Source organism: Euprymna scolopes, chromosome 3, assembly GCF_053919585.1.
Source record: "Euprymna scolopes isolate OS-2025 chromosome 3, ASM5391958v1, whole genome shotgun sequence".
NCBI classification, from domain to species: Eukaryota; Metazoa; Mollusca; class Cephalopoda; order Sepiida; family Sepiolidae; genus Euprymna; species Euprymna scolopes.
The window spans coordinates 1,644,851-1,670,330 of record NC_136484.1 but is presented as its reverse complement, the minus strand read 5'-3'; the positions used below and the strand labels follow the sequence as shown (position 1 = coordinate 1,670,330).

The 25,480-nt window shown below is 30.8% G+C and overlaps 1 protein-coding gene across 4 annotated transcripts in view; it reads left to right on the top strand.

The window, feature by feature from the left end:
* Positions 1-25,480, top strand: part of LOC145252775 (uncharacterized) — a 297,793-nt gene that overhangs the window by 165,468 nt on the left and 106,845 nt on the right. For all 4 annotated transcript variants that reach the window (XM_080112722.1, XM_080112706.1, XM_080112712.1 and 1 more), the window contains 2 exons: positions 5,345-5,466; positions 13,230-13,280. In XM_080112722.1, the coding sequence (XP_079968848.1) occupies positions 5,345-5,466; positions 13,230-13,280 (173 nt within the window). The remainder of the gene's footprint in view (positions 1-5,344; positions 5,467-13,229; positions 13,281-25,480) is intronic.

Genomic DNA, 25,480 nt, shown 5'->3' with positions numbered 1-25,480 from the left:
GTCCCGGGCAGGAAAAGTTAATCACTTGCGTGACTTTTGATATTAACATCCGTCACAGGCGAGAGAAAGAAACAAGCAAATCAGTTTCAACTTAACAAATGACTCAAATAGACAGTTTTGTGAATGACATTGATCCGCTAAGAATATAATCACCAATATACTAAATGAGAATCTTTACGCAATAAAACTTACACGTTGTTCTGATTTATTTCTTACTGAAAAGATACTTCGGTTATAGTCAGCTAACGTACTTCCTTACTTCCGGCATGACCGCTACTGCTTTTTTTCGTTCTCATCTATATTTCCTCTGTGCATGTATTTTTTATTACGTTTTTCCGAATCACTATTTTTTATTTAATAATCATTGAACAGTTTTCCGGTCTTAATTAAGAATTATTGAAATTGGTTTTATTTTTTAAAAGAATTATTGAAATTGGTTTTATTTTTTAAAAGAATTATTGAAATTGGTTTCATTTTTTAAAAGAATTAGTGAAATTGGTGTTATTTTTTAAATAATTATTTAAATTGGTTTTATTCTTAAAAGAATTATTGAAATTGGTTTTATTTTTTAAATAATTATTGAAATTGGTTTTATTTTTTAAATAATTATTGAAATTGGTTTTATTTTTTAAAGATTTATTTAAATTTGTTTATTTTTAAAAGAATTATTGAAATTTGTTTTATTTTTTAAAGAATTATTGAAATTGGTTTTATTTTTTAAAGAATTATTGAAATTGGTTTTATTTTTTAAATAATTATTTAAATTGGTTTATTTTTTAAAGAATTATTGAAAACGCTTTTAAAAATCTTTTACCCAATTTTTTAAATATTATGTAATGGGTACGTCTTTCATGATGTTTGAATTTTTTCTTGTTTTGATTCCAAGTATTTTATTTTTAAACGCTCATGAACGTATATTTATTATATAAATTCAAATAGAAAAGCTTTTATTTTTTTAATTAAAAAACGTATTTAATAATTTAATAAAACTATTTCTTATAAAATTTCAAATATAATAAATCTTTTATTTTTAAAATTTTGTTATTGAAAGCGCAAATAAACATTTATTGTGTTATTTTTTAATTGCATAATTTTGTTAATTTTTGTTCCATACTTTTCAATAATGTCTTTTTAATGATTTATTTCAATAAATCGCTTCACAATGGAAATATCGCAGAACAATAAAAGTGAAGAAACTGATTTGCCTTATCATTGCTTCCGGTAGCAGCCACACTGTAAGTTAGGGAGTACGTTATCCGACTCTAACCGATACTTGAATGCATTGCATAATATACTTCGAACAGCGGAATAGCCGTCTAACAAAAATAGTGTTTTTTCTCAATTTTTCATAACTCATTTTCGTTAAACAAGAAATAAGCAGCATTATAAAACTTTTGCTAATAAAACAAATATGTATTTTTTTTACTTACCTTCACAACAAGCAAGGCATATTGCCACTTGGACGTAAGGGGCTGCTAATTGGGACCATGCCTAAGAAAGGCTCAGACGTTGGTTTACGTTACATTTGAACTCCTGCGTATCAGTACAGTTTGGGAAGCAGGTAGCAGGAAGGGAATTCCAAAGTCTAACCGTTCTATGAAAGAAACTATTAAAGAAAACTATCTGACATTTACCGACAGTGAAAGGGTGTAATTTTGTTGCTAAGGGTGTGTCGGGGACATGCACGTCGAGGGGCAAAAGTGCAATTAGTTCATCAGAACACATTCCATTAATATACTTGTAAAATAGGTACAGGGATACAACATTGCGGCGATGGGACAGGGGTTGGAGCCTAGTTGAAAAAATCAGACCTATTAGATTGGAGACCCTTTTTGGACCCTATCAAAGAGGGAGAGACCAGTGATAGATATACCAGCGCAGATGTTGCAACAATACTGCATGGGCGAATGGTGGCATTGTAGAGGTACAGGATATTCTCAGGCGTGGGGGGGTTATGGAATGATAGAGGGCGTCTGTCTCATTTGCAGCAACCTGCACAATGACTTCAATGTATTTGTTCCAGTTCATATTTTCTGTGAATGTTAAACTAAGGAGTTTGAAATAAGGATCCCCAGGTAGTTGTAGAATTACAATTTGTTGTAATCATAGTTTTGCAAAACGTGGTAATAGTTTTTCAATTAAAACAATATAAAATTGATGAAAATATAGAATAAATAAAGATGAATTGCGATTATATTAAAAAATAATTTATGTTATGAAATATTTAGTAAAATGTTATGCAATGCATATAATAGATAAATAACTTATTTATGCACATGTTTTACATTGGTTTTTATTATTTCCAAAAGTTTTGTATTTATTTACTGGCCACACAGTTCATATTGGAGTGTGCTTCCTTGTGTCGTGTTTTCTGACGAGAATTGGCGTCTACTGGCATAAATATATTGTTTTATTATACATCAAAGATTTTAGTGGTCGGGTTTAAATTTGCGAAGCATCAGAGGTCAAATCATTAACTTTATCCTTTGTTATCCAAAATATATTACTATAATCATATTCATGGGATTGAATATCCAACCTTTGTAAATAAATTCTATATCATATAAACTATTTTTAGAGATTATATGCAAATTATTCATTGGTGTAGAGAGTGATGTCTTTAATGGCCTTTTATGATGTTGTTTACATTCTCATGAATATTAAGTTAAATATATAATAATTGAGTAAACTATTGTTTTGCTTTAATATTTAATTATTTTAACAAAACAAATTCATTTGATTACCGGTGATTTATTGGCAACATTTTATTTTGATACGTTTACATTATTATATCTTGTAAAACTAATGTGAATACATTATGTGAATACAGATTCGTCAATTTCTTAAAGGAAAAACATTAAAAAATCGTTTTATTTTCAAGATAAAATAAAATAATAATAATCTCCACAAATTCATTGCAGAAATGTTCTTTTGTTTTAAATAACTTTTAGCAGCTTATTGTCAACATCTGATGTTGATGATGATATTGTCAACATCTGATGTTGCAAGTTTAGTAGCAGGTAAGTTGTTTGTAGCAACTTTAACGTACACCTAGATATAACACATTTTGTTGAATTGCCGTTCATAAGTATGACTAGTTCTCGTGAGTTCTTCATGGGATTCAAATCACAGCTATTTGAAGGCCAGTCCATACGAGTATCTTCAATAAATCCATTTTCTTTCACCCAGGATTTTGTAAACTTTGGTGTATGTCTTATTGCATTATTTTGCACCAAGATTAACGATTGACGTTTAGGTAAAATATAGCAATGAAGTTATTCACAGAAATGTTGCTCTAAAAATCAGAGTAACATCTGGAATTCATTTAAATCCCGTCTGCCATTTTAAATTGACCCACAAACTCATTACTAATAATCCCTGCTCATATCATAATGTCACCGCCTTTTGTTAGCATTTAAAAAATTGTCTTGATTTATGTAGCATGAAAATTCATTCGTGAATTCATTTCTCGGACTTACAGAGGTGATAGTTGATTTATCTGTAAAAAGCATTTTACTGAAATCAGTTTCCCATGTATTTTTGCACACTGCAATCGTCTCTGCTTATGTTTTTTTCCATAAAAATGAATCTATTTATTTTAATTCTACGTCATCAAACTCCTCTAATGCTTTACAATATAGGAGCTGAAGCGGATTCAAATGCGAACCCACTTGAGCATCTGCATTTCTTAAATATTCTCTTTTAGATATCTGATAGATATCACTTTGCTAAATTCCTGGATCATGCTCGAAGGTTTTCCTTGGTAGAATTCCTGTTCCATATATTTGCTTAATTGTTCGATACTCTTTATAGAAATCATTTTTAAATTTAAATCAAAGATGGTCCTTTGACAATAACTGATTATATAGTTCTTTTCATATATTATTAGTTGTTGTTTTATTACAAACCATAATATTAAGTTCATGTAAAAAAAATCGCTTGATTTTGTAAATTGCTATGATTATTTAGAAAGTAACTAAACATCAATATAAAATTGAAAAGTGGAACTTTATTGGATTCATGCTTACTCGCGATAAAAATTATTTCATTTGATAACACATATTTTATTTTTCATAAATTATTTACAATACATCTTTTGCATGTAATCTCTAGACGCATGTATATATATATATATATATATATATATATATATATATATATATATGATATTTTGATTAATGCAGATTTCGTATTCATTTTTATAATAACTTATTTGGACCCAATATTTGATTATGATTTTAAAATGTTAAAAGAAAATGACGCGTGCGCCACTGCCAAGGATCGAAACCAAAACGTTTAGCTTACGATTTCCTTTTTCATTAAAGCAAGAAGACATGTTTACTGCAAAGCTAAAAATTAAGGCATGAACCAATAGCTATTACCTTACGCATGCATACTCGTAATGCCGTCCTTCGACCTTTACCTGACAAATTCCATTTTTTTTTTAAATTTTGATACTTTCGTCCCGATTTTCGCCGGCTAAACCCAAATATAAAGTTCGAGTACCATATATTAAGTGTCATGTCTGTAGACCAAAAACTAACAGAGGAGTCTGCTAGGCGAATTTTTTAAAACAAATATACATACGCATACATAAATATGTATATAGAAAGAGATGTGTGTTTACTATAATTTTTTTACGCAAATATTACGCAAGTATAAATCATGCTGAATATCTGCATGAATATAATTACACGTAATAATAAAGTAAAGATGATTATCCCATAAGAAAACCGAAAAAAACTAGTAAGGATTTAATTAAAATGAATGTTCAAAAGAATATGCAAACTAGTTAGATCTTTTGCTGATGAATGCAATTCCACAACCCATATATAAAATTTCCCAGAATTTGAAATGGTCAGACTCTCGTGTTCATTCTCTCTCTCTCTCTTTCTCTCTCTCTCTCTCTCTCTCTCTCTCTCTCCAAGGGTGTGTCACGCTGACCGAATGATTATCGTACTTGACTCATTTTCTTTATGTTTTGGTTTCGATCTCAGCTCGAGTATTTTTTTTTTTTTTTTTTTTAGTGGACTGTTTAGAACAATTATAATACTTGTTTGTGCATGTCTCAGTTTTTGTATCAATGAAATAAAATATCTATGCGGATTTTAGGGCCAGGCAACGCCGGCATGCTAGTATATATATATATATATATATATATATATATATATATATATATATATATATATATATATATATATATATATTTCTCTCGCTCACTTTCTAATCCGCTTTCTATTTATGTCTACCTACCTATATATATATATATATATATATATATATATATATATATATATATATATAGGTGTTTGTATAAAATGGGCATTACATTTTATCATTTTAGCGCACGTCCGGGAAGACCACCAAAGCGTAGTCCATCAATTCACGCAAGTCCAGAAACATTGGAAAAATTGAAGAAAACTCGTTTGGACGGAAGCGAATATCAGTATGATCCGCGAATATATGGTGAGTAATTATTCTCTTTTTTCTTTATATTAGTAACTCGAATTTTTGATGTTCACTTCAAGCATATTATCCGGTTAAAAGCAAATTATCTTGTTGTGATTTATTATAGGACTTTGTATTTTTAAAATCAATCAACTCAAATGGATATCATTATTAAAGTTGAAATATATATAAAAAGGTTTCCACACATAAAAATTATAAAATTAGATTGAGAAACAAGTTTGTTTTTTAACTGAAGTGAAATTAAATAAAAATGTTGTTATGCTTAATTTTTTACGTTTTGCTTTTCGTTCAATTCTAGTTCCGGTCACAGGAAAGTCTAATCATTATTCAAAATGAATTAAAAAAAAAAATGAAAAATTAAATAAATTTTTTAAAAAAGTCCAGTTTTGTTCGCTTGGAATTTATAAATATAACTTAACGTACATTTGCAAATCTGAATGAAATTTTAAAATTATTTTTAGCAATTTATTATACTGTCTTCATTATATTTAATAAATTAATTTAATTATACGAAACAGACTTTTTCACTCGATTTAAATTATTCAGATAAAAAAAATGTATTCATGAAAATAAATTGATTCAAAATTCCCAAAACAACATTTCTTGATAATAACTGTTTATGTTATTCAACACACAGTTGAACATTTTGTTGAAATTAAAAACGTAAACGCAAGAGAATAATGAAGACTTTCTTTGTACTGTAAGAAAAGAAATCGAGCCAAGAAGATCCGTTAAACAACTATAATTATATATTAATTTGGCCAAAATATAAGATCAGAAAATCAATATTTACCAAGAGTCGAGTTATTTGTGAAAGTTTTTGCAATTGACTTGTTTCGGGGATTTCTCATGACCGGAAATTGGCAGGAGTCATAACAGTTGAAAGGTCGCACCAAAATAGCGTTCCTTCTCAGAAATTATAACGTTATTAGCTTCTATTTATATTTGTTGTGGGTGGAATATTCTAGAATTTCTAAAACGGAACACTTCAGCTTAGAACTTTCCGGAGCCCTTGGAAAAAGAACACTTTTTCTTTGATTATTAGAACTCTTCAGAAACGCTTAAAAATAATCTTTGCAATGTAATGCATTTTAATAGTAAATGTTTTATATTATTATTATTATTATTATTATTATTATTATTATTATTATTATTATTATTATTATTGGCTCACAAGGAGCTTTCACACAGGTTATCAAATATCTCATTGAGAACAGCCTGTGGTGCTCTCTGACAACAAGTTTCCCAAGATTTCCAGTACTCTTGATCTCTTTCGATAACATTTGCAAATAAATTTGCATTATCGCAACAGCTGCTTGCCATTGATTTCTCGTTGGCAGATGCCATTGGTTTTCCTGGAATCTGAGTGTCAATAATCCTCCCCAGGGTCCCAGCTCTCTTCACACTTATAAAGCTGGTCAGTGATCACTGCTTAGTCTTTCCTTCCTTCTTGACTTTACTTGGCTATTCAGTCTCACTCTTGTAGGAAATTGTAATTTCTTCATATTATAAAGAGGAAACCGTTCTCTCGTGACAAATAGATGAATAACGCGTCCTGACATATATCGTCAAGTTGAAATGCAAATTGTTCATTTCAACTTGACGATATACTTTTACTTCTTGCTACGCATGCTCAAAGTCAATTCATTTCTCCAACTTGTTTAATATTACATCATTAGCTCGATAGCTACATTGGTAGGAAACGCGGATAGAGCGCTCAATGGTTTGGCTTCGCTTCTAGCTAATGGCACCGAATTTATTTTTTAAACTTTGGAATCAGTACTATATTCATATTAGGTACAATATAATATTCAATAGAGAATTGGTTCTTTAATAATAAATACAAAATCTGCATAAGTTAAAATATATTTACACGTTTTTGACGATAGGCAAGACCGATCGATCTACCCTACTTCCGCTAGTATTTAATCACATGACTATACAAAAATTCCCAGATATAAAAAACATCGATTTAAGCAGAATGATACTCAGATTTAAAACAATTAATCAAGGTCAGATCAAGTACGTTTTAACTGTAACTATTTTTTGCAAATTATTTATTTCTCTTAATATATGTTACGTGATTTTTGCCGCTTAAATTACTTAGTGTTTTCTTGTTTCAAATTCCAGTGTTTCAAGAATAGGTAACACTCGTAAAAACATTTTGTGCTATTAAAATTTACCGAATTTCCATTTCTAACAATTACTATATTGTCCAATTTCTACTGTACACTCTTTAACCCTTATCCTCGAGTGGTCTCTTGGCCTTGATAAGTGGTAATGCCTATGTAAAAAAAAATTATTTTCTTGTGTGTGTTTTTTTTCATGCAATAACGACATTTATTTCCTCATTCTCCCGCGACGTGTGACTTCTCGCTACGGATGTGACATCTCTTACGTGATTATCCTCTCTAACGTGCTTTCTCCTGTTTGTAGTGTATTTCCTTAAAGTGACGTCATTTCGCATTTCGTATGCATTTGCATACGTGCGTCAGAGCTGTTAAACACTTGTCTTGCTTTTATATCATTCTATTCATACAGATTGTAATTCTCGATTGCTATGTTTACATCATTGGTCCAATTTGTTATTTTATAAGTGCTAAATAATCGCTTTTGTGATCTTTCTTAAATGTTTCTTATATAAGTTAATTTTTTACGTCTCTAGCCACTACTCATACCCTTCCGAATAGAGTTCAGGTTATGTTAGGGTATGTCTATTTTCTTTACAACAAAGTCAAACGTTAGTCATCGAACAAAGTTGTTACGTTTGTATTCGATTTCATAGTTAAACGTACATTGTCACTCAGCCATGCTGTCGCCAGAATTTCCTCATTTTCTAAAGACATCAAACAAATTGAAACTATTTCTTGTCCCTTGTCAACGTCTTGTCGGAGTCAATGTTATTGTGTTATTGATTAATGAAAACGACTAAAACTGTGCGTATTAAAAAAAAAACACTTTTATTGCCATGGCTGACATGATTGCTAGTTTCCAGCTCTACAATTTCTAACTGCTTGCAGTAAGAAGAGAATAATCGCCTGAAACGTTTAAATCTTATTTTTATCTTATTTTACTTTTGCTGGTCTTCTCTCAATCTTACCTTGTTATACATGGGGGTCACAACTTATCAAGGCCCGGAAGCCACTCGGGGATAAGGGTTATTGCGTGTACAGTAATCAATGGGATAGTATCGTAGTAATCGTTAGTATTGGAGATTTGATGAAGTGTCTTACTTAAGGAGGCGATTCATCAGGAATTTGTTTATGTTGGACTTGAAGACATCCAAGTTGTAGTCAGGTGGGAAACAGCCAAACGGAACAGAGTTCCACAGGCGTGCACTTCTAGGAAAGAAGCTTTGTTCATGTAATCTACGTTTTGATTTAGGCACAGATAAAGAGTGGGGAAAATTACTGACAGTGGTTTCAGCTAGACAGGTGTTTTTCGTGAAAGATCGGCGAGGGGGGACCAGAGATTGGAGTTCGGACGAGCACTTGGCATGGTAGTAAAGATAAAACAAAGACAGGTTGGCAACATCTCTTATGTGGGAGAGAGGTTACAGGGAAGAGAAAAGGGCATCCATCCCCTACTAAGCCACGAAGTCTATTTTGTAGGCTGGTTTTAGCAGCTCCAGCCCAGATGTGGCAACAGTACTCCGTCCTAGGACGAACTTGACTTTTAATCATATTAACTTTTTTTTTCATTTCTTTTCTTTCATTCTGACTTGGACAATTGTTATTACAATTGAAAGAGATATGCTTTTAATAAATGTCATTATGAGATTCATCTTTTCGACAACAAATATCCTTCAGTGTTATTCAGAAATTAGGAGTAAGTGAAATATTTCCATCTGTTTATTGGACATACAAATGCTTTAGTACTGTTTCAAAATTATACGTGAAGTTACTTCCAGGAAATAAATGTTTCTGAGCTACTAGTTTTACTACAACTACAGTGTCTGAAAAGTGCTCTGGCGAACTGCAACCCATTCTACCACAAGTATCACAGTTTAACTCATAAGTAGCAAAATTCCCACTACTACATTGAAGAGATCTATAAATGACGGAAAGTGCCATTGGATGTAGTAAGTTATTATTTAAGACAATCTGCATTGAAACTATGTGGGGAGTTGTGCACAAGATGTTTGCTCACATTGCGCTGGAAGTTTTATATGTCAGTACAGTCAGGGAAACAAAGACCCGGCAGGGAATTCCAAAATCTAGCAGTTCGAGAAAAAAAACTAATTGAGTTATTACTCAATTAATTTTTTCCTCGAACTTTTTTATTGCTATTACATTTTCACCCCAAACAAGGCATATTGCCACTTTGATCTAGAGGGCTGCAATCAGGAACATAAGCTACAGAGGTACTATGTGGGGACTTGGACAGCAAGATGTCTGTTCACATTACACTTGAACTTCTGTATGTAAGTACAGTTGGAGAAGCAGGAACCCAGAAGGGAATTCCAAAGTCTAGCGGTTCTGGCGAAGAAACTACTGGAGTAGAAGGCTCTCTTACATCTAGGGATCTCTATTGTTTTTTTGTTTTTTTTTTACAAGGTGATCACCACTTATCAAGGCCCGGAAGCTACTCAGGGATAAGGGTAATTGCATGTACAGTACGTTAGTGTTGGGATTTAATAAAAGTGTCTACTTAAGGGGGCAATTCATCAGGAATTTGTTTACGTTGGACTTGAAGACATCCATGTTGTAGTCAGGTGGGAAGCAGGCAGACGGAACAGAGTTCCACAGGTGTGCACTTCTAAGATAGAAGCTTTGTTCATGGAATCTACGTTTTGATTTAGGCACAGATAAAGAGTGGGGAACATTTTTGACAGTGGTTTCAGTTAGACGGGTGTTTTTCGTAAAAGATTGGCGAAGGTGGACTAGAGATTGGAGCTCAGACGAGCCCCTGTCATGGAAATAACTACTGTGAAGGGGTGAGATTTTAGCTGCTTGTTGGGTTTGTCGGGGGTGTTCATGTCGAGGGGGTACAAGTGTTTGCAGTTCGTTGGAACATTCTCCGTTAAAGTACTTGTAGAACAGGCAGAGGGATGGAACATTTCGTCGATGGGACAGAAGCTGAAGCTTAGATGACAGTTCAGGATCTATCAGGTTAGCGACTCTCTTTTGAACCTTGTCTAGGAGCGAGAGACTAGTAGCAGATGCACCCGCCCAAATATAACAACAATACTCCATACATAAGCGAATTGTGGCCGTATAGAGGTACAGAATACTTTCGGGCGTTAGTAGCTTTCTAGCACGGTAAAGAGAACCTACTTTCTTCGTAGGGGAGGACTTTTGTGGCCTTCGGGCTAAGATTAAAGTGTAGTATCTGTTCCGGCAGATGCTGCAAGCAAAGACGATCAAAGTGTAGTGTCTGTTCCGGCAGATGCTGCAAGCAAAGACCATTGCCCTTGTGGCAATCTTCTGATCCATGCAGGGGCAATCCTACTTGGGCCAGCTGGCAAATCACTATCCAGCTTCCATTTCCCACCTCTCGGGAGCTAGTCCCCTTTTCCCTTCCCCCTCCCCTTCACTCCTCACATTAAAAATCGGCCTTGTGCCTAATTTGCTTGGTGGGGAAGCAAATAAATATCACCTACTTTCTTCGCAGCGGTCCTGGCAATGCTCTCAATATATTTTTGGAATTCCCTGCCGGGTCTTTGTTTCCCTGACTGTACTGACATATAAAAGTCCCAGTGTAATGTGAGCATGCATCTTGCTGCACAACTCCTCACATAGTTCCCATGTAGATTGTCTTAAATAGTAACTTACTACATCCAATGGTACTCTGCTTTGTTCGGGTGAGAAAATTCTGCAAAAACAAAACTACTCTTGTAATAATCAATAGAATCGTAACTCAGTTGCTTTTATGTGCACCGAAACAACGTTGAAACAACGTTGAAACAACCTTGAAACAACGTTGAAACAATGTTGAAACAACGTTGAAACAATGTTGAAACAACCTTGAAACAACGTTGAAACAATGTTGAAACAATGTTGAAACAACGTTGAAACAACGTTGAAACAACGTTGAAACAATGTTGAAACAACCTTGAAACAACGTTGAAACAATGTTGAAACAACGTTGAAACAACCTTGAAACAACGTTGAAACAATGTTGAAACAATGTTGAAACAACATTGAAACAACGTTGAAACAACGTTGAAACAACGTTGAAACAATGTTGAAATAACGTTGAAACAACGTTGAAACAACGTTGAAACAACGTTGAAACTACGTTGATTGTAACTTAAATCAGGTTTATTCGTTTCTGTCCATAAATCATTTGCTTTTAAAACCTAATTCGCTTATTTGGTCTCTGCTAGCATTTTGTCTTCTCATTGAAAAACATGATTTAACACACTAAACTACTACTACTACTACTACTACTACTACTACTACTACTAATAATAATAATAATAATAATAATAATAATAATAATAATAATAATAATAATAATAATAATGTCTGTGAATTGGAAAAAAATCTATTCAGAACTTACGAACTGACGAACTTCAGTGCGAACAATCTTATCAGTATTAAGGAGTGTTGTTGTTGAACGCTGTCAATGAACAACTTGTCTCTAGCAAGAAGCGCTAAACTCCGTAAAACGAGATACAAGAGAATCGAGTACATAAATAGGCCATTGAAATAGAAAGTAAAGTTAAAGTACGTAATATCACTGTATTCGCATTATTAGCGCAGAATTAAAGGAGGTGAAAACAGTTATATTATGATTAGCTCACTTACGGAAGTTTGAAGCGAATTACTAAAGCAAAATACCGTGAAAGTCTTTGACAAAAATTGTGTTTTTTTTTCTATTTAATTCTTATTCCCTGCTGATCTGAAACGGGACACATACATCAAACCCGTTGACAAGGTTAATGGAAAAATGGTGGAATCATTCTACCGCTCCATTTATAATTTTATCTCACTGCTGATGCTATTTTCTGCCAGTAAAAGAGCCAAGTACGTCCAAGGATTGAGTACTGTTGCCACATCTGTGCAAGAGCTGCATGAAACACTTATCCTGCCTTGACAGAGTTCAAAATAGACTTCGTAATCTAGTGGGGTATGCTTTTTTCTTTTCCCTGCAACCTCTTTCCCACAGAAAAGACGTTGCGAGCATGTCTCTGCTTTATTGTTATTTTCATGGGAGGTGTTTTTCTGACCTCCAATCTATGATCCCCTTTTGCCAAACTTTCACGAAAAACACTCGTCTAGCAAAAACCACTATCAATAATTTCCCTCACTCTTTATCTGTACCTAAACATAAACTTAGATTCCCTGAACAAAGCTTCTTTCTCATAAGTGCACGCCTGTGGAACTCTGTTCCGTTTCCCTGCTTTCTAGCTGACTACAATATGGTCATCTTCAAGTTCAACGTAAACAAGTTCTTGATAAGCCGGCCTCTTAAATGATCCAATTTACCAAATTTCCACTATTAATGATTGCTATAATATTATCTCATTGACTACCGTACACTCATTAATCCTTATACTCGTGGCCTCCAGGCCTTGATAAGTGATGACCCGTTTGTAAATAAAGGCATATGATGCAATGCTATTTTTCATTGCAAATTATCAAACATTTAACAATGTGTTGTTGTAATCAAACACTTAAATCAATTGTGTACATAAATAAAGCATCATTATTTTTTAAAGCTGTATAAAGATAAATTTACATAATTTAGTGATCATTTTTTTTTTTTTTTCGTTTTGTGGATTATACGATCTAATCATTATTTCACGGTTTCAGGTATGACGGGACACATTCTGGACAAAACTCCACCGGCCTTACCGATATTAAGTGAGTCTGCTTGATTATTATTATTTGTGATGCTTTTTGGAGCAAGAAAGCTTCAACAAAATGTTTCTGGTGAAATCTGTTTGAAAGTAATGAAGAAAGCAATGGATGAGAAAATGAGAAAATATAATGCGGGTGACAAAAGAAAAACATGGTCAGATGAAAAAATGAACATAGAATAATGTTTCTGGTGAAATGTGAAATCTGTTTGAAAGTAATGAAGAAAGCAATGGATGAGAAAATGAGAAAATATAATGCGGGTGACAAAAGAAAAACATGGTTAAATGAAAAAATGAACATAGAATAATGTTTCAACGTGTTGCTCTATCTTTTATATAAACGTTTTCTTTAACTCTTGCCTTTTTTATTGTCGCCATTTTTAAATCACTGATACAAAAACCGCTGATTGATACAAATAATAAATTGCAAAAAATAATTAATTTACTTGGTAATTATAAGCTGAACAAGTTTGTTCATTATTTCTTATTTATTTTATTTGCAATGAATAACTTGTCAATGCCATAGTAAGGATTAAAAATATTCTCAATTCAACTTTTATATTGAGAATTAAATTGTAAATTTGTATTGTCTGTAAAAAATATTTTTTTTTATATATTTAAAGGCTTGAATAGATAAATTGGATTTAATGCAACAAATAATTATGTTATAATATTTGGATTAAATGAACAAATGTTCTCATCGTGAGTGTTATTTGTAGAACGTTTCGGTTGATGTAACCTCCTACCTTCTTCAAGTGTATGTTTTCTAAACCTGACAACTTATACACGTGAAGAAAGTCGGAGGTTAAATCGACCGAAATGGTGTGTAAATAACACTCAAGATTAGAACATTAGTCCGATTAATCCAAAATAATAGAATCATTCCTCATCTCAAAAATTCAGAATTTAAAATAAATGCTTGGTAATTCGTTAACAATTTTATAATGCATCGAGTCAAGCATTTACTATCATTTTCATCTAATTATCCATACGCAATTTGAAGATTTGATTTCAACATAAATAAGCATGGAAATCATTTTGATTGTTGAATCTCATACTTGTTACGAAGTAGCATAAGTAAAAATATTCTTTTCACGTCTTGTGAAGCAACAAAAAACTAGAATCAATTAACTTTCAAGAATTGTATTGATTTATTAGAGGTGATTGGAAACGAGGTTGTTTACTTTTTAATTAAGATGTATTGTTCGTCAATATAATGGTCATAAAAATGAGGACATGAACTCATAAATAATCTTCCTTTACAAAAGTAATAACGAAACCAAAAGATTTTAACAATATCTTCATTTTATATATGAAATAACATAAACACACGTATATATATATATATATATATATATATATATATATATATATATATATACATATACTAGCTGTACCCGGCCACGCGTTGCTGTGGCTCAGTTTGTTAAAATGGAACACATGTGAAAGTAGAGAAAAGTTTGATTCTTTTTTTCAAGAGAATGTACAAATTATTTATTTTTTTAACAGATGTTAAGAAAATAAACAGAAAAATACTTCCATCATTAATTATGCAAAAAAATAAATAAAATGTTGATTTAGTGTTTCAATATGCTTATAAATTACGATAAAACTTGCTGAGTATGCACTGTTTTATGGTTGTTGTAAAAATGGAACGGAAACTTAAATTTCGCTTCATTTTAATCTTTCTTAATTTTTTAATTGTGCCCCCCCAAACGAATATAATCAAAACAGTAACTTTCAACAATTGTACTTTATGTATATAAAACACAAAATGGGTGTTTGTATTACTGTACACATAGATTCGAAAAAGTTGTCAAAAAACAAATATATAACAAATAAATGTTATCAAAGGCAAGATAAGTTACTTTTCTGCCAAACTGGATATATTTTTTGTGTTTTTATTCAATGTAACATATTTATTCAGCTCGAAAAACATACAGTGTTTACCGATATATTCGAAAATTCAAGATGGCGTCTCACACCCTCTTTAACACCGTAAGTATGGAGAAAGGTGTTATAAATAAAAAAACTATACAAAATACTAGTAAAAACCCGCCGAATATATGTCATCCTATGTCACGGTAACATATATTAAGCGAATTTTTAACAGTATTTTATACGGTTTTTATTTATAACATCTTTTCCTACACTTACCGTGTTAAAGAGAGAATCAGACGCCATCTTGAATGTTCCAATACATCGGTAAACACTGTATGGTTTTCGAGCTGAATAAACATGTTACATTGAATAAAAACACGAAAAATATATCCAGTTTGGTAGAAAAGTAACTTATCTTGCCTTTGATAACATTTATTTGTTATATATTTCTTTTTGGACAACTTTGTCGAATCTATGTGTACAGTAATACAAACCCCACAAAATATTTATTAAATTTTTTTTTTTTTTTTAAGTTAATGTTTTCTCACTATGGGTTTGTATTACTGTACACATAGATTCGAAAAAGTTGTCAAAAAACAAATATATAACAAATAAATGTTATCAAAGGCAAGATAAGTTACTTTTAACACGGTAAGTTTGGGAAAATGTTATAAATAAAAAACCGGATAAAATACTCTTAAAACTCGCTCAATACATGTTACTGTGACATAGGTTGACATATATTCGGCGGGTTTTTAACAGTTACATTTATATATATATATATATATATATATATATATATATATATATATATATATATATATTTATATATATATATTTATATATATATAAATATATATATATATATATATATAAGTAAATGGTAGTTTGCTTGAAGCATTGCTGGTAAAGGAATATAGGGAAGTTTTAAAACCTTTATTTGAACATACCCGTCTATTTGTTTGTTTGTTTTTCTTTTTTTTTTCTCTTGTGATTCCGGTCTTTTCCGCATTGCTTTTGGTGTATATATATATATATATATATATATATATATATATATATATATATATATATATATTGTTAATATAATATAAAGCTGAATGTCTGTGTGTGTGTGTGTGTGTCTGGTCACGAATAGGCTCCTATATGGTTGACTATTTTAAAAAACTGATTACATATAACGAAAGAAAGTGTATCAGGACACAGGAATTGGTATGTTTGATCTAGATCTAGGTGGTTCATTAAAATTGTGGGGTCTGTTATTGATTTTAAAAATGCAATTTATAGATCATCCCCGTCACAAATTTATGTTTACATTTGAGAAAATAAACGTGTTTCTGCGGTTACCATAGAAAACAACTTTATAACTTTATTTAAGTTATCGGAATCAGAATCGGTAATTGTATCAGAAAAGAGAAAAATAGTGGAATCGATAATTTTACATTGTACACAAACTTCTACATCGCGGTTCAACATTTCCAAACTTTTACCCAAGAAAAAAATTATTGAAAATAAAACACTTTTTACGATATATGTTTATACTGAACGTTATTAATCATAAATATTGAAAAGTTTCAATTAAATTTTCTTTTGTGTTTTAAAGTATGTATTTAACCATGTTATTTTTCAAACAGCAATTGCAAGTGTCTAATTCCATTATTTCATTGCAAAATTTGGAAATAAGATATTTATTTATTTCAATATTGACTTAGCTGAAATTCAACCCAATTCTGAAAGTCATAAATTACTAAAAGTTGATTAAAGAACAAGAATCAGAATTTATAGCATTTTCTTCGACAGCAACGAAAAGAATATATTAGGAAATAGAATGTTTTCAGGATTGCTAGCAATGAAAAAAATATTGAAATATTTAACTGAGTTCATATAATTAAAACATCATATAAATAATTCAGTCAGGGAAAACTAACTTGAGGAGTATATACTTACGTATGCATATATACGCACGCCTTCAAAAATGCATATATAAAGAGAAATATATAAGTTTATAAATCTGAAGTCAATGTTACAAGTATATACATTAGTAGAGTCATTATTTACTATAAGAAATTCAAGAAACAAAATCTTGTAGTGAAAATACATTCTTCAAAACACATAAAAGAGTAGAAAGGACCAGTGTTATTTAAAAGTTTGAATACTGCTTTGGGAGAATTAAAGATAATAGTTACATTAGTTTCGTAATACAACCCTATCACGTCATCTTACCATGCATCTTATAAACACTAGCTAATTTACAAGCATCTAAAAACATAATTGCGTCCCTAAATTAAATTGTAGTTAATAGCCCAAAAATAATACATTTCAAATCTAATATTTAAAAAAATTACAATTCTAGAAGTAATTTTACAAACACAACAAACTAAAATTATTAACATTAGGTATAAAATCAATAACAATTTCAAATATTAATCGTAATAAAATTTCACCAATGACGCCAATTTTTGTGTCGTGAAATATAAATTATGTTTCCTGGAAGTATTGACCTCTTGTGTGTATTTATCTAGTAGACCTTTTCAATCTCCGAAATAAATACAGAATTTCGAAGGAGATCTCTTTATTTAATACACGAGGGTACGTTTCACTTGTTTCAGTATACCTGTATCTCAACGGCTATAAGTGCTAATCAATACTAAGTGGCAGCCCTTTGGAGTTTGAAGATTCAATTCTCAGTTCAAACGATACCAAAAATACAACTATGTATTATTTAAACCTTCTACCTGGTCATGGGTGACAGAATGAGAGAAAGCTAGCCTCGGTAATTAAATAAAGGATTCTGCTTGAAAATTCGTAGTCGTTCAGAGTTTGACATAAAGAAAAAAAAACTAGAATTCAACAGGATAAAGTTACGGTTAGATCGACCGAAATGTTGTGAGAATACACTCACAGATGAAAACAGTATGCATGTATATATATATATATATATATATATATATATATATATATATATATATATATATATATATATATATAACTACTTCATTTATTCGCATAAATTTAATATATGAAAGTATAGGTTTATGCGTAAACTTTAAGTATTTACTTCAAAAGTGCTCAATACGTAGGTAGAGCTAGTTAGTAATTTATAAAATATATATGGCGATTTTTTCAAAAACGAGCATTTCTTCAGACTTTATGAATAAACACACTTTTGGCAATGTAGAATTTTTGGAATAGAAACGAAAAAGAGGGGGGATCCCTAACGGGAAGCAATATATATATATATATATATATATATATATATATATATATATATATATATATATACTTATATGTAATATACTGAGTTCGTGTAATTCAGTAAATTTTCATATACCAATAGGTTTTAAGCCAAAAAAAGGTTGACTTAAATATTAAGCTACAAACTTATCACATTTCATAATTGAGCATTAATATACTGTGTGTACAAAATCAAGACTTCAAGATAAGGTGTTGATGGCAACAAAAAGTGTATTTCATTTTATGTTTCAATGTCCAGTTCGACAATTTCAAGCATTATATCGTTTGAAAATTTTCAAAAACGAGCATTTCTTCAGACTTTATGAATAAACACACTTTTGGCAATGTAGCATTTTTTGAATAGAAAGGAAAAAGAGGGGGGATCCCTAACGGGAAACAATATGCGAGAAACACTAACCTTGGTTGTGATTACAGAAAAGCCCATTTAAATGCCAAAAGTGTGTTTATTCATAAAGTCTGAAGAAATGCTGGTTTTTGAAAATTTTCAAACGATATAATGCTTGAAACTGTCGAACTGGACATTGAAACGATTGTAACATAAAATGAAATACACTTTTCGTTGCCAATACTTTGTCTTGAAGTCTTGATTTTGCACACAAAGTATATATATATATACATATATATATATATATATATATATATATATATATATATATATATATATATATATATATACAGCATATCCTCAGCAAGACCAGTATTATTAAAAAGCACGGAATTTGTCTGTTTCATTATTTTCTGTTGTATCTTCTCCAATCTCCGAATAAATATTTTTTGTGTTTTTTCTCCAAATTGTTTAGGTTGGACCGTAAGTTTCTTTAGCAAGTGCTTTCGATGGGAATACTTCCATTATCTTCAGTAATATTGCGTTGTAAAAATTATGTTTAAAAAAATAGTGAAACAGAAATATTCCGTGCTTTTTAATAACATCTCTCTCTCTCTCTCTCTCTCTCTATATATATATATATATATATATATATATATATATATATATATATATATATATATATATATATATAGTAATTTATAAAATATATATGGCGATTAAGCTACACTGAATATTCTGCGTTTCATCCAACTATAGGATTCGTCAGGCTTATGCGCATAAGCCTGACGAATCTTATAGTTGGATGAAACGCAGAATATTCAGTGTAGCTTAATCGCCATATATATTTTATAAATTACTAACTAGCTCTAACTACGTATTGAGCACTTTTGAAGTAAATACTTAAAGTTTACGCATAAATCTATACTTTCATATATTAAATTTATGCGAATAAATGAAGTAGTTATATATATATATATATATGTATATGCCATATATATATATATATGTATGTATATGTATATGCCATATATATAAATATATGTATATGTATATGCCATCGAGCACTTAATTGATTTCTTTTCAACGCATACTAACGCCTCGATGCTTATTTATGCAGATTTCCTCTTTATTTACATATAGCCAATTCTCTATTGATTAGTATACTGTAGTGTAGTGGTGCTATTATCTAGAATCGAAACCAAAACCTATAGCTTTCTAGCGGTGTTCGATATCATATGAGCTAACGACACCTATCAAAAATTGATAAATAAATACAGATAAACGTATAAATGTGCATTTGCGCATGCGTAGAGTGTACACATTACGTCGACTTACGCCTGCTAAGTTGTAATTTTTCAATTTTTGATTCTTAACAGTTATTCTTCTTGTTACAAATCCAGCCGATTTATTTACCATGTCCGATTGCGGCAATATGTCAAGGTTAAAGTCTATCGACAAGAAATGGACAGTTGTTTGGTAGAAATCGTTCCATATACATCCACGCACACACATACACACACACACACACTTATATATATATATTTATATACACACACGTGTACTAGAACATTCTATCCTAAATGCTACCCAATTATACACAATGTAGAAAATCTGAATAGATTTGTTGTAATAGTAAAATTAAAGCAAACGTCCAATAAAAGAACAACACAATAATTAATTAGTGAACGTTCGTTTTACAAAGGAATATCACATTTGTAAATCTTCTTGAAGTTGCTTGCATATATATATATGATTGAGTCTATTTATATGTTCGCTTTCATATTTTTTTATAGAAAAGTGGACTCTTATTATCAATGCCAGTTTCACATATAACAACTTCATATATATATATTTTGCTTCAAACCGATGTATAACAGATCATTGGTACCGTCGGTTTCAAGCACGATAATAAGGCCCGTTTAAGGCATCCTTATCAAGCTCTCTTCAGCCAATATTCGTCTCTGAACTGAAGAGAGATTGATAAGGATACCTTAAACGAGCCTTATTATCGGGCTTGAAACCGACGGTACCAATGATATGTCTCAACTAACAACTTTCTGTACACAAAATATAAATACGCTCTTGCATTTTGGATTTTCCTTTTAATTGAGCACTCTGCTGGAATTCTTTTTTCCAAAAAACTAATCATATATATATATATATATATATATATATATATATATACACACATATTTTTATATATATATATATATATACATATTTATATATATACAGACATATATATATATAAAATGTGTGTGTAACATTTAATTTATCCTACTTTTTAAAATTTAAATCGTAATCATATTTTTTTCTGAGAAAAATAATAAAATTGATCTCGCATCTCTAAATGATGCTCTTCTAACCTTAGGAAGCTGCAGAAAACTACTCTTTTAAAATTTCAAATATATTAAATTTATGTTATATATATATATATATATATATATATATATATATATATATATATATATATATATATATATATATATAATCCGTTGGAAAAAAGCATGTAAGTTGTACCAAAATCTATACGTTATATTCTTTGTGTCGAATTATACGTGGCTTACCTCGGATTATTCACCCTTACATGTTGTGCCTACTTTTAATTATTATTTACCATTGTATCCTATTCCTTTATTCTCATTTCATTTGTAAATGTCATCAGCCAGTTTTTCTGTATTTGCATTTTGTATCATTATGGCCTTTCTTCTCTTCTGATGAGAAGCAATTAGTTTCGAAATGCCATGGCCTAGAGCGTTTCTTTTCTTAAATTTTCCCTTAACTTTTCTGATATAATAAATTTATATATAACTTTTATTACTCATCTTACATTTTAATATTATTCCTTACTTCTATTAATAGTGCTTAGCTTTTCTTATCTTGAAAAGTTTTGCCTTGTTGAGGCTTTACTTTTTGATAACAATCATATGATATATGTATATGTGTGTGTGTATTGTGTGTGTTCTGTGTGCGTGTGTTGTGTGTGTGTGCATGTAGTTATATGTATATAGAGAAAGTTAGATAGATAGACAGACAGATATCCTTTTTTCAGTCTTCTCATAATTTTATTAAATCTGAGGATGGGGCATCCTACCGTCTTCTAAACATTCACCTGCGATCTCATCCATTGTAACGGAAGATCTTTTTAAAATTATAACCTTATATTTAAGTGCAATTCTTTGAATTTCTCTTGAATATGGTTTTAATGGTATATATATATATGGTCAATAGTATGGTATATATATGGTCAATAGTATGGTATATATGGCCAATACTATGGTATATATATATGGCCAATAGTATGGTATATATATATGGTCAATAGTTTTTGACATTCCTTTTCATGGGTTCATTTGGTTTATAAATATTTAAATAATAGAGATCTTCCTAAAGTTTCTAATTGCATTTGTTTTGGTGTTTTTTCACGCCATACATAGGACTTCAATCTTTCTCAGCTTTGTTTAACACCAATGTTATTACAGGCACTAACTTCTACTAAGGTTACCTCTTTCCTTGTCCCATATTATCACGTCAGTTTTAATGGCTCCGTTTTCTACTTACGATGGTCTATGACTTATTTCCAACTGTTTTTTCTGGTGTATGTTCCCAAGACATGCTGTTGTATTCAATATTCAACTTTTTACAAATCGTCCAGTGAAGATATTTACCCCCTCCATTGTATCGCATCGTATAACAGACATCAACTAGCAGAATCTTACAACTGGATGTTAGGTAGTTCACTTTCCTTACTTCTGTGTGGCAGGGCCTGCACTTGTTGTCATTGCTCAGACCATTTTTTCTAAAAACTTTACCCATCAAGTCTTTATCTTGAACAGCCATTTAATCCTCTCGAGATCATAGTGGGGCGATCTTGTTTTAGTCAGAAAGCCCCATTTATCTTTATAGTGCTGGGTGATTTTTTCCCAGGAAATACGTGGCACAGTGTTCGTTGGCCTATTCTTCCATTTTTTTTTTTTTCAATAGTACTTGTATTCAAGTTTTCTACAGATTTAGCCAATGAAATTCTACTTTTTTTTAATAAAACAGAGCTCAATAACATGTCAGGTATTACTTAATTAATATTGTGCATATTTATACAAACTACGCAGTTCATATACATTTCTACAAATAGATATCTTTGTAGTTTGTTGTTTTCTATTTTCTTATTAATTGTTCAAGCTGAGAATGAGGCATCCTGTCGAATGCCAAACATTTGCTATCTTATCTATTCCAACTGAGATATCTTTTTAAGGTTCTGGTTGTCCCTTTAAGTGCAATTGATTTTAATTTTCTTGCATTTTGTTCACTGGGTGTATTTAGCAGGTAGTTTTTAAAATTCATTTTTATGAGTCTAGTTACTTATATAATTACTAGAATGGTCTATGTGTGAATCTCTCTTTCCCCCCCCCCTCTCTCTCTCTCTCTCTCTCTATATATATATATATATATATATATATATATATATATATATATATATATAAATATATGGGTGTGTGTGTGTTTGTGTGTGTATGTGTGTGTGTTTGTGTTTGATCTTATGCATTCTTTTTGGTCTTTCCTAAAACTCTTTCCAAATCTGTGAAGTTCCTTTGCGCCAAAATTAATTTTCCTCCTCTCGCGGTTTAAATCAACAAGAAAGAAATTAAATGATTAATTTAAAAAAAAAAAAAAAGCCATGATTTTTCATTTCTTTCATGACAGTCATACTTTCAACAAAAACACAGATGTAAGAACATTTTTTAACGTCGGTTTTATCATTTTCAATTCCTCTCTTGAAAATGTATACCTTCCCATCCATTAGAAATATGTTCCTCATATTATTTCTTCTTGTAGAAAAAAGAAAGTTAAACTCTAGATGGACAAACTTTTGAAGCAAACCAGAAACAAAGATTTTGAAAAGATTTGCTTTCGCAACAGCTGTAGTTTTTCACAATTAAGAGAAATCAGTGACAAGTGCTAAAACAGCTCGACTTGATAAATTATCCCTTGATTTTATGAGAGCCAGTCAAATTAATTTTCTTTCTTTAAAAATAGATTTCTTTTAGTACAAGACGTTCTAAAATTCTAGTATTATTTAGATGTTAGTAATGAAATTATGATTTTATAGTTCATAGATCGTAGGAATATATATATATATATATATATGTGTGTGTGTGTGTGTGTGTGTGTGTGTGTGTATGCATATATATATATATATATATATAGAGAGAGAGAGAGAGAGAGAGATAGATAGAGATAGATAGACAGATAGGGATAGACAAATTTTATGAATATACCTGTGTGTATGTATATATATATATATATATATATATATATATATATATATATATATATATATATATATATATATATATATATATATTATTTAAATGTGGGGAAAGGGTGCTATTCTAGTAATTTTTACTTTTAATATATATATATGTGTGTGTGTGTGTGTGTGTGTGTGTGTGTGTGTGTGTGTGTGTGTGTGTGTGTGTGTGTGTGTGTGTGTGTGTGTGTGTGTGTGCAGGTCCTGTCTCGAAGATTAACACTTCACCTCTCCGACTCTAGTTCAATAAGTCAACACCTAAAAAATCGTGGCTGCGCGTACTTAGAATTTAGTATAATATTTGAAAATATAAAAATCTTACACAAAGTCCGAACGTAAAAAGACTCTAAATTCTAGAGGCGTTGTATATAAAAATGAAACGTCCATCGATAAATTATATTAACTACGAATTAACTTGTTATGTGGCCAGGTACGTAATTAACGGAAGCCAGCGTGAAGGTAAAAAGAGAACGGAAATTGTAAATTTTATTATATTTTAATTTTAATACACCTGTTTAAATATTGAAATATTGTACATTAATCCAATTAGATACGCCTTAACCACGTGACCACGTCTCCCCAAACGTACTTTCCTATAAATAGTAACACGTTTTAACCTCAGCAGATAAACATCAACCTGAAGATGACTAAGCTTTCAGTCGAAAGCGCGATCGGAAACAATACAACACCACGTGACATATGGATGTTGCTTGCAAACATTCGATAATATTACAAAAAGATTAATACAAAAATTTGAAAATGATCAAAAAGGCATTCGTTACACAGAAATTCTCCGTGCTTTTACAACAATACGTACATATATAATATATATATATACTAGAAGTTCTGTCCAGCTTTGCTCGGGCCCTGTGCACTGTTTATAATTTTATGTTCATATGCATATATTAAAAAGTGTGAATATGTACGGTAATGCCTTTTTATATAATAGACTTCCTCAATTACCATAGAGAAAAGTTAGTAGAAACCGCAGACGTCAATTTTTTTAAAACTTTGACTCCAATTTTAACCACTTAACATTTATTGTTTTGGGATAAAATTTAATAAAAATGTTTGACCCATGTCCAAGTAACCTACATCTAAAATTTCAAGTGTTTAGACCCAAACTTGACGGAGAAGTTTAGTAGAGTTCGTAAAGGTCTACTCTTTCAACTTTGACCTCTTGCCAGCCAAATTTTAGCCCAAAAAACTGATTAAAAAGCTTGCCGCATATCTGAATACACTTTATGTAAAATTTTAAATGTTTAGAGCCAAAATTGGCTTAATAGTTTGCTAGAGACCGCAAAGGTAAAATCTTTTGAACTTTAACCCCTTCGGAGCCAAATTTTTAGCAAAAATAACGATTAAAAAGCTTGCCCTATGTCTGAATACATGTTAAATTTAAAATGTTTAGTCGTAGAAATTTCCAGGTTTT